Here is a 12,991-nt window from a genome sequence, read left to right as displayed (position 1 = left end):
GTATACCATAGCTTCTTTTCCCACAGCATTTCCTGTTTTCCATCCTGTTGCCTCCGTTGCTGTAGGGGCTTCGACAGCACAGTCTACACTCATCATTATAACAACGGACAGTAGAGTTTGAGACCTGAAAGTTACATTTGTGCTGTTGTGTGGTTCTGAGCTAGGGGATTTCCCCCACCCTGAAAATGGATCAATAAAGTAAATAAAGTACTTGTCACGCAAGCACACGGACATGAATCTAATCCCCAGAATCCATAGATAAAGAAAGCCGTGTGTGGTGGCGGGCCTTATCATTGCTGCCCCAGAGAAATGGAGACAGGCTGATATTTTGGGCTTGCTGGCCTGCCAGCCAAGCCGAGTTCATGAGCTCAGCTATAAGTGAGATGCTGTCTCAAAAGCAAGGTAAACAGCATCTTGAGGAATGGTACCTCAGGTTGACACCCCCCAGCTCCGTTTCCCTTTCTCTGTCTCTCTCTTGCACCTGCACACACACGTGCACACATGGACATACATGAAAATTTTCTGAAAAGTTAAGGTTTGGTCTCTAAGTATCTAAGTCCTAGTGGAGGAATCCTCACTTACTACATTTTAGTACTGGGGTGGGGGGAATGCTCATGGTTCCTTCAGTCTATGGTACAGCAGACATTCTGTAGGATCGGCTTTGGTGAACTTGCCTCCCAGCTGGTAGGAGCATCCTCCCACGCCCGCTTCACGTGGTCAGCATTTGAAATAGGTGCTCTTTAGAATGGTCTCACAGGCGCCCCACCCTCTGCTGCTGCGCTAAGATTTATTCTCCTCTTAGGAGAGAGGAGCACACATATAACTTGTTCTTACTGGGAAGTCTTACTTTCCAGTCTGAGGTTTTGAATATGGCCTGTGCCACCTGACCATGACTTTCTGGCTGGTGGCTACTGTGAATCCCGCTTCCATCCCTCTGCCTTGTTTGTTCTTGCTCAGTCAGATGTTTTCTTTAATGTGTTTCTCTGAGCAAGCTGTTGGCCACTCTCAGAAGGCTTTCCTGGTAGGCAGCCAGCCTGGCCAGCTCTATTCATCTGCTTAAGCACAGAAGGAACTTTTTCTGGCAGGTATTGGAGTGCCCAGTATTGGTCAAATCGTGGTTTTAGCCTAAGAGTCAAGAGCTGGAACAGAATCCAGTGAGGCTTTCTTTTTCCAAGTCAAAGCATTCTGAATCTGCCTTTTATACAGTCAGAGACCCGAGAAAGTAGTGGTCAGGGGACTGGGAAACAGTGGAGCTGCAGCCTTGGCTAAGACGGACTTGCAGTTCAGGCAGATGATTTTCTTAGTTGTTTAAATCCCACATAAGGGACTGTGTACAAATTTCTAGGAGGCAAAGTGGAGCTAGAGACTCCAGCCCTTTGCTTTTACTTGAGCCTTCCTCTGAGCCCCAGTCTGTCCATGCTGCCCTTGCTCCTTTGTCCACTCTGTCTGGCCTCTCCGAGTGACCTGCTTCTGAAGGGGAAAGTGCCGGAATGGTAGGGAATCCTTGCCTACAGAATGGACGCCCCGGGATAGGAACAAATAATGGATGAACAGTGACTTAGAGAGGTGCCTCTGGGTGTGGGACATCTGGTTGAGAATCCTGCCCTCAGTCAGGAGCCTGGGGAGAGGGCAGGATGGGGAAATGCCATCCGGAGAGCGCCTGCTACAATCCCCCAGACAAACCGCGCGCTGGCCTGTGTTTTTGGTTTGCTAAGAGATGTTTGCTGTACACTTTTGTTGCCAGAACAATCCCCACCTGTGCTTCTGACATAATTCTCTATGCTTTTTCCCCGTCCTCCAAAACTTCCCTGCCTACAGCTGTTAGGAGACGCCAGGAGCAAGGTACCCGTGCTTTCACTTTTCTTTACGACCTTGTTTTTCTGTTGCAAGTATATTTCTTTAGAATTTAGTTGAAAGCAGCACAAAATGTAGTAGCTGTAGTTAGAAATTCTGGTCTCAGGTGTTTCTGGTGAGCATTCTGATTTGCTGTCTGTGATAGAGTCCGTCACCTTTCACATGCTTCTGGTACCTTCTTTTTTTGTTTGTTTGTTTTAATGTCACTCTCTACTCCCTCTCCTTTTTGTGTCTCATTTTATTAACTCAGTTTCTGTCTATTTTATCATAATTTCATGAATAGATCTGTCAACCACCTTTTTTCTTATTTTAGGCATCTGGCTTATGTAAGTGTAAATCATATGGTTTGTTATCTAAATCAAAGCTGTTTTCAAAGGTAAAAAGAGGATGCTATGATTAATTTTGTTGGGACAAGAGGCAGTACAGTCCTGAGTAAGCTGATATTCAAAGTAATTAACATTATTTGAAGATTAAAACTATCTGTGTGGCTAGAGTCAGTAACTGCACTTAGGAAACATTGTATTGCCAACCTTACCGTACTGTTATCCTATGTATGGATTTAACACACTGTCTTATATTCAGGGTGTGAGAGAAGAAGGAATAGGCTGCTGTAGTCTACTTTAAAAAGAAACCTATTGTGCTGGGGACATGGCTCAGAGTTTAAGAGCTCTTCCAAATATCCTGAGTTCAATTCCCAGCAAGCACTTGGTGTCTCACAGCCATCTATAATGGGATTTGGTGCCCTCTTCTGGCATGCAGGCATACATGCAGGCAAAGAAAAAAAAAGAAGAAGCCTATTTGCATTATAAAACTAATCAGTGTTGTTAGCTAAAGTGGCTCACACAGTCTGGGACCTTTCTGCATAGACCACTTCCAGCACAGACATGTCAACTGCACACAAAAGCAAGCATGATTGTTGAAGCCAAGGGCATCCATAGACCGCGCTTAAGGTCAGTGCTCTGGGCTCTGAAGAGGTGAGCATATGCACATGTCTGCAGTGTGTCCGTTCCTCATCCTTCAGAGTTCCACTGAACCTTCCCCGTAGTCTGGAGAGTGGGATTGTGGCCTTCCTCGAGAGGAATCACTGAGGCAGAAAATGACACAGTTTGCTCAGCAGTGATACCTGGATTGGAACCCAAGACCATCTTGCTGAAAATTTCCCTTGCCACTGATACACATATCCACACTTTCTACAAACAACAGATTCTTCCGCACCAAGATACTGCCACCTTGACACTTCCCTAATCTGCAGGCATAGAAATGTGTGTGTTTTTACATGTCATTCTGCACTGTAGTTGTCAGTAAACGACTCATGAACATTCCCCTTCCCACTTCTTCCTTATCCCGCCCATCATGGGACATTTCAGAAGAAGCCTGTGAGGAGGAGGTACGAGCCCTATGGAATGTACTCTGACGATGATGCCAACAGCGATGCCTCCAGCGTGTGCTCTGAGCGCTCGTATGGCTCCAGGAACGGTGGCATTCCTCATTATCTGCGGCAGACTGAGGACGTAGCCGAAGTTCTCAACCACTGTGCTAGTTCCAACTGGTCCGAAAGGAAAGAGGGGCTCCTGGGCCTGCAGAACTTACTGAAGAGCCAAAGAACACTGAGGTGAGGAAGACACTCTGCCGTGATCTAGATCCAGTCCCGTTAGACTCGTCAGGGGCTTTGAGGGAGTCTGCCATTACAGAGTCCTTGTTCTTGCTAACGATTGGAAGACATAGTGCCTGCCACGCAGATGCTTGGAAACATCTAGAAAATTCTCTGCAATCTGTTAGGAGGCTGCTAAGACATTTGGTTCCTGTTAGGCGTATGTCTGTCCACTAGGTGATGCTCCTGAGGAGTCGGGCACAGAAAGCAGCTTCGCATTGGTAACGCTGAATCCGCTCCAGGCTCGGGGTAAAGCACAGTGTGTAAGCTCACACCACTTGTGTGCACAACTTAGATGTGTGCCCAGCGAGCCTGGGATGAAATAGACACTCCCCAGCGGCAGTGCAGCTTTACAGTGACGCTCTCTCGTGCCGTCCTTTGATATCTCATGCAGTTTTTAGATAACCAAGTATTACACATACCGAAGGAATATGCATTTCTATCACGTTTCATCATATCTAAGCTGTCATCGGCATGCCATTATTTTATTCACAAAATGATGAAAATAATATTATTCACAAAATAATAGAAAAACCGCTCAGTGTGGGTAGTCTGCTCCTGTAATCTCAGCACTTGCAAATCGGAAGCAGGGGCATCCCTGGTATTTTTGGGTCCATCTGAACTGCAGGGTGAGATCCTGTCTCCACCCCTCCCCAAAATAAGATAAAAAGGATGAGGGGATGGGGAGAGGAAGATAAATTTTGTTCACTAACCCAGCCTATTAATTTGTTCTTGGTTTAAAGACCAATCTTAAGTAGATGTGAGTGATGTGTGGACACCGTGAAATACGCTGTGACAGCCTTTGAGCATTGCTACAGAGAAGGCAGTCTTTTGGTTTTTTAAAGAAAAAATTGTGACCCTGAATAGGTTTGCAGCTCTGGGTGGAAGACCCTTCTGGGCCCCGTGTGGTTCCTGAGCTGTTTGGTGTCCAGTCTGCCTCCGCACACCACATTCACCCTTGCTCCCATTAACCCATTCTGTCCATGAAGCTGATAGAGGTTCTGCCACATCCTTCTGAAGCACAGACACCCTTGTGAGTGTGCTTGTCAGGGCTGATCCGAAGCTCTGGTCTTGTTGACTAGTCCACTTTCTGGATTCCCAGTGTTTACCAGCTACACCTGGATCGCCCTGCTAGCACTATCATGTCTAGGTTACCGAAGGATCATTGAGGCATCTGTGTCTCAGACACGTGAAGAAGGTGGATTGTCCCAGGGGGACAGGAAAGAAGAACTCTTCTTCCCAACCTTGATGTGAAAAGGGGACTTAGAAGACGCAGGTGTGCACTGAGGCTTTTCTTGGTCCCAGTGTTAATTGTGTCTTGTACTCTTCTCAGCGCTGTGGCAGAGTTCCCAGCCGAAGACAGGGCAAAAGGTGCTAAGAGTGAGTCTCAGGAAGATGGTGGCCCGACAACCTGAGTTCAGTCCTTGGGCCCACGTGGCGCAGGAGAGAACTCACTGCCACAGGTTTTCCTGTGACCTTCACACACACAGTTAGTTTGGCAGGTGGAAAACAGACATAGGCTGAAGTAAGGGGACTTGCCTTGCACCTGTCCCCTTCCAGGTGGCAATTAAATCTGTTTCCTCATCTTAAAATGAATTGAAGATTGTAGCTTAAATTTCATCATGAATTAGATAAGATGATTCATTTGATATAGGCGTTGTTGTTGTTATATAACTAAAGATTAGTTAAAGGGTGTCTAAAGCCATAACTAGTTACACTGGTGGTACTACATCTTAACATTTCTTTCCATTTTTCCTCTAGCCGAGTAGAATTGAAGAGATTGTGTGAGATTTTCACCCGAATGTTTGCTGACCCTCACAGCAAGGTAACCAGGCCTTATGTAAAGTCCGTCTGCATGCCTGTGCGAACTGTGTAATACACCCCAGGATTGAGAGAGAATTCCCCAGTATCTTCATTAACATCTTCCTAAGTGCAGTTCTCGGGAACTTAGATGGCTGTCAACTTCCAATTAGGGGTGCCTCAAATAAGAAGTGTCCTTGAAAGTAATCAGATAGAATCTTTTATCCAGTCAGCAAGCATTTTTGTCTGTCTCCTTTTAGCCAAACAGGGTGCTAGGTTCTAGGATATAATATGGTACATTTTAGCAATGCTACAGTAGTGGGAAGATGTATGTGATTACTTTGGTATTTCACATAGAATTTGTATTCATAGAATAAGATAGAAAAATGGAAGTATTTATTTATTGCCTTTATTGGAAAACCAAGTTCAGTTATTTCCCTGATGAAATCTGGCTGTTCCCAAGATCTTGCTGGATAGAGTTCTCCTAGGTGGTACCCTGCCTTTGGGAAGGACTGTTGAGGAGAAACCATACAAAGGGTGAAACAAAGTCCTTTCCGGAAGTAGTGCTGAAAGGGACCTCTTTACAAAAGCACCTTGATTAACAGTATTTTAAGTAAATGCTGTTGTTTAGGAAGATGCTAGTAAGGGCTGTTGATGTCATGAAGAGATGGCGACAAGAGGGGTCTAACGGGTAAACATGAGATAGGCACTAGAGTGTGGGAATGAATAGGAACTAAATTCATTGTGGACATGCTGGCACTAAAGTTTCGATGCTGGGAAGAAAGAAGCCTGTGGTAGCCAGAGAGTCCAGCAACTTGCTCTCTTTCTTCTTTCCTATCCTTGCTTCCTCATAGGAATTGTCCTTGAAGTAGTAAATATCCATCCACCTATTCACCTGCCCATTAGCTCATCCATTCACTCTTCTATCCACCCATCCACCATGCATCCCCTACCATCCGTCTACCCACCCATCTACCCATGCATCCCCTACCATCCGTCTACCCACCCATCCACCCATGCATCCCCTACCATCCGTCTACCCACCCATCCACCCATGCATCCCCTACCATCCGTCTACCCACCCATCCACCCATGCATCCCCTACCATCCGTCTACCCACCCATCCACCCATGCATCCCCTACCATCCGTCTACCCACCCATCCACCCATGCATCCCCTACCATCCGTCTACCCACCCATCCACCCATGCATCCCCTACCATCCGTCTACCCACCCATCCACCCATGCATCCCCTACCATCTGTCTACCTGCCCACCCACTTTTTCATCTCTTCATCCATGTACCTACTCACTGCCCACCCATTTACCGTCTACCCAGTCATTCCACATTTTCTGAATTCCTGCCACGAGCTAGGGATATGGAAAATCCAGGCCCTTGCCTTGGAGGCACTCACACAAGCACCGGGACCAAGCACAGGGCCCCTCTCCTCCTGCTTGTTCCAGCGGCAGCCCTCACTAAATCATCATGCAGGCCTTCCAGAAAGCACATTTCAAAGCATTCATTTTTAAATCCCCAAAAGACTGAGTTTAAAGACCACCTAGATAACCAATGATCGTTCTCTATGGAGGTATTAGAGCAATAGGATTTAAAGCATAAGCATGCTATAGCTGGTAAGTTATACCATAAGGGATGCTATGTTAGATGGTTTCACATTGATGCACTTTCTGTTACCCGTTACCTCTAGATTGCTGATTCAGAAGCAGAATGTGAGGATAAAGAAGGAAATTTGTTTCCATCAGAAGGCTCTTGTCCAGTGAGTTGGAGGTCTCAGTTTAGTTCATGTTTCTTAGCTGCCTGAGCCAAGCTAGGAATCCCACCTCTCAGAGCTCACTGACTTTTTTCCTGAGCTGTCACTGGAGACCCCTGGTGGTGAATAGTGGCTGTGATAGACCTGACGACGTGTGGGGTGGGTGTCCCAGCACAGCACCACACCTGGGGAGTCCCGTGCCACTTCCTTCCCTGAGACAGGCTTAGAGATATGCTACTGTGCGCTGTTTTACTTCGGAAGCAGAGTAACTACATAGTGGCATGAGAATTAACAGGAATTTTTAGTGGCTCCCCTGATAACCCCTTCATAACATCTGAAATTAGCACATGCCAAATTACTTGACAAAAGTCAGTGGTTACAGAAACCTGAGTAGGCTTCTGCCCCTTTATGTCCTGTGATAATATGTGTTGAATGCAAGGGAATGAACCAGACTAGTATCAAATCAGAACAAAACACCACCACCCCCGTCTCTCTGTCTTTCTCTCTCAGAAAACCCTCCAAGATTAAACTTACTTCTCTTTGTACTGACAGTTACAGGTTTATATTGAGGTGAAGAGAGTGTTTTATCAGTTTGTAGCTTTTTCAGAATTCTTAAAAGAAACTGCATGAAACTGGTATTCCTTTGCTGTGGACTAACATGGAATTTGTTTTGTTGCATGCCCTGGTGTGCGGTGGAATTCACAACAGAGAGTAAGTGTCAACCACTCCAATCCTCCACCCCCACCCCCACCCCCGTGTTCTGATGTGCACTGTCTCTGACATGAGAGCAGCCAGCATTGTTAACCCAAGTGACAAGACTGGTTTAGGCCAGTTCGGGTGGGCACTTGCAATGTTCTCGGGCTGTGGAGGGATCCTGAATGCAGGGTGTAATGGGCTTGGTTTCTCTTCGTGCAGGTTTTCAGTATGTTTTTGGAGACCCTTGTGGATTTTATAATCATTCATAAGGATGATTTGCAAGACTGGCTTTTCGTCCTTCTCACACAATTACTGAAGAAAATGGGAGCAGACTTACTTGGATCTGTGCAAGCGAAAGTTCAGAAGGCACTGGATGTCACCAGGTGGGCACTCAGGGTCTTGGCTGGTGCTGCTGGAGGAGTCTGTGCTCATCTCCTGTGCTCTGGGCCGACATGTCTCACCAGTCTAGGAGGGAGAGGACCATGTCATCTCTGAGTAGGCAATACTTTATGAATGCCTGAAGAATATAGGCAGCTTTTCTAAAATATTTAGAGAGATTATTTAGGATATTTGTTTATACATTTCTGAAGTTCTTTATTTTTAATACTTTGTTTATTAATAACTTGCCTCGGGAATTTATCAATATGTAATGTAGAAATCCTGTTGGACCATAAACTGACTCTAAATTGGCAGTTCTGGAGCTACAAAGGTGGCTCAGTTGGTGCCAAAGTCTTGTATGAGCATTAGGTTCCAGAATCCTGTTTGCACCTATAATCTATAATCCTAGCATGGGGGGGGGGGGCACGGAAAGGAGGGTGCTTGAGGTTCAGTGAGAGATCCTGTCTCAAAAAAATAAGATGAGGAGTGGCTGAGGGTGGCACCTGATGTTGACTTTTGGCCTCCACATGCACTGTGTGTGTGTGTCCCCAGAAATAAACTAGTAACAGTAAGAAATAAATAATGCACACACCCACACTTCTCAGTTTAGAGTTTGAAAACATAGCCCTTCCGGCTGTTACAGAGGCTCAGGAACGTTTATGGGCTGTGCTGCTCTTCAGAAGCCTGGTGTCAGCTGTGCAGTTGAGGGGCCTTAGCGTGCCTGGGCTAGAAGTAAATGATCTCAGAAGATAATGGCAGTGAGCTGACTGATTTGGTAGAAGGTATAGACAAAAGGAAGACTCCCAGATCTTTGAAAAAGAACAAGCAAGTGACTCCCAGACACTTGACATTATCGTCAGGGCATTAACTTTCATAGAACCCAAATCTCACATAGGATAGACCCCAGGTATCATAGGATTTTCACAGCAAAGGAGCTCAGAGGTGAAATGGGATTTTCTCAATGAGAAACAGAAGCTACCCTGACTTGCCTAAGGTCACAGTTAGTATTGGTGCTAGGATTTCTGCCTTTGCTTTTTTTTTTTTTTTTTTTTTTTGTCTGCCACTATGATTCCAGACTGCCCTTGTAGGGTTGTGTCCTGCTCAGTTGGCATATGCCACTCCAGCAACACATCCGTGCTTGCAGCTGCTGTATGGCATTTGTGACTCTGCACTCTGCTACCAACGGATGTCTCAGCCTGCTCACTTGTGTAATTTGCATACATTTTGAACACATTTTGATTTTGAAAGAAGTAAGAGTAGCATACATTGTGATAAGCCTTCCAAAGTCCTCTTTCACTGGATGATTCATTTTAGCAAAATTGGAGACTAGTGCTGTGCACCAGTGCCTTGAGGCCTCAGAGAGGCTGGCCAGCTGTAGCTGTGCAGACAGCTGTGCAGGTAGGAAGGAGGGTCACTGACAGCCTGACAGCTGCCTCCACTTGTGGTCTTTCTAAAATATGGATCTAGTGTTCCTACACTTTATAAAAAAATCAAAAACATAGATTTTGGTAACATATTTAAAGATGTTTTATGACACTATAAAGACCAAATAAAGCATGAGTTAGCCCAGGGTGTCGTAGCTTGAGTCAGTTTATGAATGACATAGTCGTTACAATTTTTTGAAAGGTGGGAATATTAAGATTACAGTCCTAAATTTTGGTGATACAGTTAGTTGTAGCTCAGTGACTTTTTCTCTCTCCTCTCTATTCCTGTCCACTTCACTCACACACACATACAATAGGAGGAGAATAGAACTGTGGGCTCTTGTTACTTTTCCTTGACACCCTTTCTTGTAAGAGTCCTAATTTTAGGCTGAGGAGATGGCTTAGCACTTTTCCCCACAAGCATGAGGACCAAAGAGATTGCCAGAATCCATGTACAACCCAAGCCAGAATGGTGGTCGCCTGTAATCCCAGAACTTGGGGAGCAGAGGTGGGAGATCTCCAGGTCAACCTAGCTAGACTGGCCAGAATTGGTGAGCTCTCTGTTCAAGATCCATTCTCCGTAAACTGAGTAACCAAGGCAGATACTCAGCGTCTTCACAGGCACACACATGCACAAGCAAAAGCAGAAAACTTGAGTAAATTTGTGCATGTTTAAGACATTTGTTCCACCCCCAACTCACTCAGCTGCCGTGCAGAGCTGTTGTAGGAAAGGTCCGACAGCTGCAGAAACTGCTGGAAAGATGGCCTAGCTGCAGGTCCTGGAGGACGCTCAATCTTATAAGTGATTCTTCACCAGGAGCAACTTGCTCCACTTTTCTAATCTTCCCTGGCTCCCTTGCCTCTAGCTGTGCCTGAAACAGGCTCATTTCCACCTGTCTCCATCTGCTGGAGGCAGAATCAGGGAACACTCATCTGTGGCTTGTTGACTACTTAGACAGCGCCACTAAAGTGCACTTTGTCCCAGAACTAGCCCACTGTAGCTTCCAGCCTATAAGTAGGTGAGCGAATAAGGTTACTCTTGGGGGTGGTTTTATCACTTTCCAGGGCAGGGGAAAGACTTTGCACATGTTAAGCAGGTGCTCTTCCACTTAGCTTAAGTTTACTCTTTATTAGTGATTACTATTAAAACACTGGTTTGTAGTGTGTTCTCCTTTATAAAACTTTATAGGTTTCTTGTATTGGTTCTTCAGTTTCCACTTCAGTCTAGGAATACTTGATAACATTTCCTCCTGCAATGGAGATTCAAGCCTGCATTCTCAGCCACTTTCCCATACCTCTGTAGGAAATCTCTTAGGAGAGTCCAAAGAAAACAGTCTTTATCACCCAGCCCCAGGGACTCAGCGACCTCATCTTCCCTGTGTTGAGGATGACATCACATCCGAGTGGCTCTGTCATACAATTGTAAACCAGCAGTAGTGATTGCCACAGCTAAGGACGAAAGGATTGATGTTCCCTAGCCAGAAGCCCCCAGGGTCGCTTGATTGGATCAGACAGTGCAGTGACTGTGGGGCGTGGGCTTAGTCACAGGCTTGAGGCAAGAGGAGGGGCTGCTTGAACCAGAGGCGTCTGTAGAGCCAGAGCTGTGTGGAGAACTTCCCAGCACTGAGCATTACGTGGACATTCTTCTGTGGTGACTGCAGGAGGATCACCTGCACGTACAGGACTAGAAAGACATCTGCTTGGCCTCTGCAGAGTGGGGGCAAGCAACCTAGTGCAGAAGGAAAGTGGGATCTGGGGCCCGCAGTCTTCCAGGAAGCAGTGTTCAGAAAGCAGGGGAGGAGCGGGAGGCTGCCCGCTTCCCTGCATTCTCTGCCTAGTCTTCAGTTTTAAAAGTAGCTACTCAAAGTGACCTATATTCCTTTCCATGAATTTTCTGTATGTAAATATTAGTTTAGTACTTACATAAAATGATAAGCACCATCCATAAAAATGAATGTACTTTGTGTGTGTGTGTGTATCAGGATATATTATATAGTTTTATATTCTTTTATGTAATCAATTTATTTAAAAATAAGAGCTGGTTTTTAGTTTTGATTATTTTTCTTATTTATTTATTTATTTATTTATTTATTTATTTATTTTTTGTCCTAGGGATTCTTTTCCATTTGATCAACAATTCAACATTTTAATGAGATTTATTGTGGATCAGACTCAAACTCCAAACCTCAAGGTCAGTGGATGCTCATCTTTTCTCGTTCCCTTTTCCCTGTGTGGCTTGTGATGTGTCAGATTCTGCGTAACTGGGAGCATCTCTGCTCAGCCCTCTGTGGACATGCTCTCGTTTCTCTTGGTCCCAGATGACTAGTTCCTTGCGTAGGCAGATGCCTAACTCTTGTGCCATATTCTGTTCTTGTCAACAGTGTTGTCACCAACAGTTGTGCGTCAGCCTTTCTTTACACAGCTGATGCTGTGACTAGGGGATCAGTGCCTTGTTAGAATACCTTCAATAGAACATTCTCTGAGCCGCGTAGAAAGTCACACCTGTAACGACAACTCACTTTCGTTATTATACAGAGGAATGGGTGTGTGGTCATATGCAGTCTCTTCCTCGACCGCTGACTTTTCTTAAGGCTCTAGGATGGGCGGAGGCAGAGGCAGGCGGATCTCTGTGAGTTCGAGGCCAGCCTGGTCTACAGAGCTAGTTCCAGGACAGGCTCCAAAGCCACAGAGAAACCCTGTCTCGAAAAACCAAAAAAAAAAAAAAAAAAAACCAATGAAGAAACTGGGTCAGAGTATAAGCTGGAGAGGTGGGAATTGCCTCCCAGGACCTGGCCAAGAATGCTTCACAGAACTGGCTTAAGAACTGGCTTGGCCTCCCAGCCAGTGGGAGAAATACTATCTTTAAGACTCTAGGAATGGGGCTGGAGAGGTGGCTGCACCTTCAGAGGACCTGAGTTCAATTCCCAGCACTCACATGGTGGCTCACAGCTGTGTGTAACTCCAGTTCCAGGGAATCTGGCTCCCTCACACAGACATTCATGCAGGCAAAATACCAATGTACATAAAATAAAAATAAATAAATCTTTTTTAAAAAGGATCTGAGCATATATAGCATCTAAAGGATATAAACGAGGCTGTCAGTTCATGCGGAAACTTAGCGTGGGGAAGCGGGAGGTTCTGCCCTCATGGTGTGCACTGTTTTGTTGACCAGCAGCTGAGACTTCTATTCAGTTTGTGACATGTTCTTAACATTCATAACCCTTGGTCTCTCAGGTCAAAGTCGCAATCCTGAAATACATCGAGTCTCTGGCCAGGCAGATGGATCCCACAGATTTTGTAAACTCCAGCGAAACAAGGCTTGCTGTTTCTAGAATCATAACGTGGACTACAGAACCAAAGAGTTCAGACGTGAGAAAGGTATGTTCACAGAGCTGCAGCAAGACTGCAGACTCTTCTGCC

General features: G+C 45.6%; 1 protein-coding gene across 30 annotated transcripts in view; it reads left to right on the top strand.

Annotated features, from left to right (window-relative positions):
• The window catches only part of Clasp1 (cytoplasmic linker associated protein 1), a 218,241-nt gene that overhangs the window by 155,872 nt on the left and 49,378 nt on the right, over positions 1-12,991 (top strand). For 19 of the 30 annotated variants that reach the window (XM_057769384.1, XM_057769413.1, XM_057769398.1 and 16 more), the window contains 6 exons: positions 1,819-1,842; positions 3,222-3,466; positions 5,267-5,330; positions 7,989-8,152; positions 11,684-11,762; positions 12,806-12,949. In XM_057769384.1, the coding sequence (XP_057625367.1) occupies positions 1,819-1,842; positions 3,222-3,466; positions 5,267-5,330; positions 7,989-8,152; positions 11,684-11,762; positions 12,806-12,949 (720 nt within the window). The remainder of the gene's footprint in view (positions 1-1,818; positions 1,843-3,221; positions 3,467-5,266; positions 5,331-7,988; positions 8,153-11,683; positions 11,763-12,805; positions 12,950-12,991) is intronic. The other 11 variants (XM_057769414.1, XM_057769399.1, XM_057769415.1 and 8 more) reach the window with 1 other exon arrangement.

The sequence above is a fragment of the Chionomys nivalis genome, chromosome 5 (genome assembly GCF_950005125.1).
Source record: "Chionomys nivalis chromosome 5, mChiNiv1.1, whole genome shotgun sequence".
NCBI classification, from domain to species: Eukaryota; Metazoa; Chordata; class Mammalia; order Rodentia; family Cricetidae; genus Chionomys; species Chionomys nivalis.
Note: the sequence above shows the minus strand (reverse complement) of the source record. Positions and strands in the feature narration are given on the sequence as shown.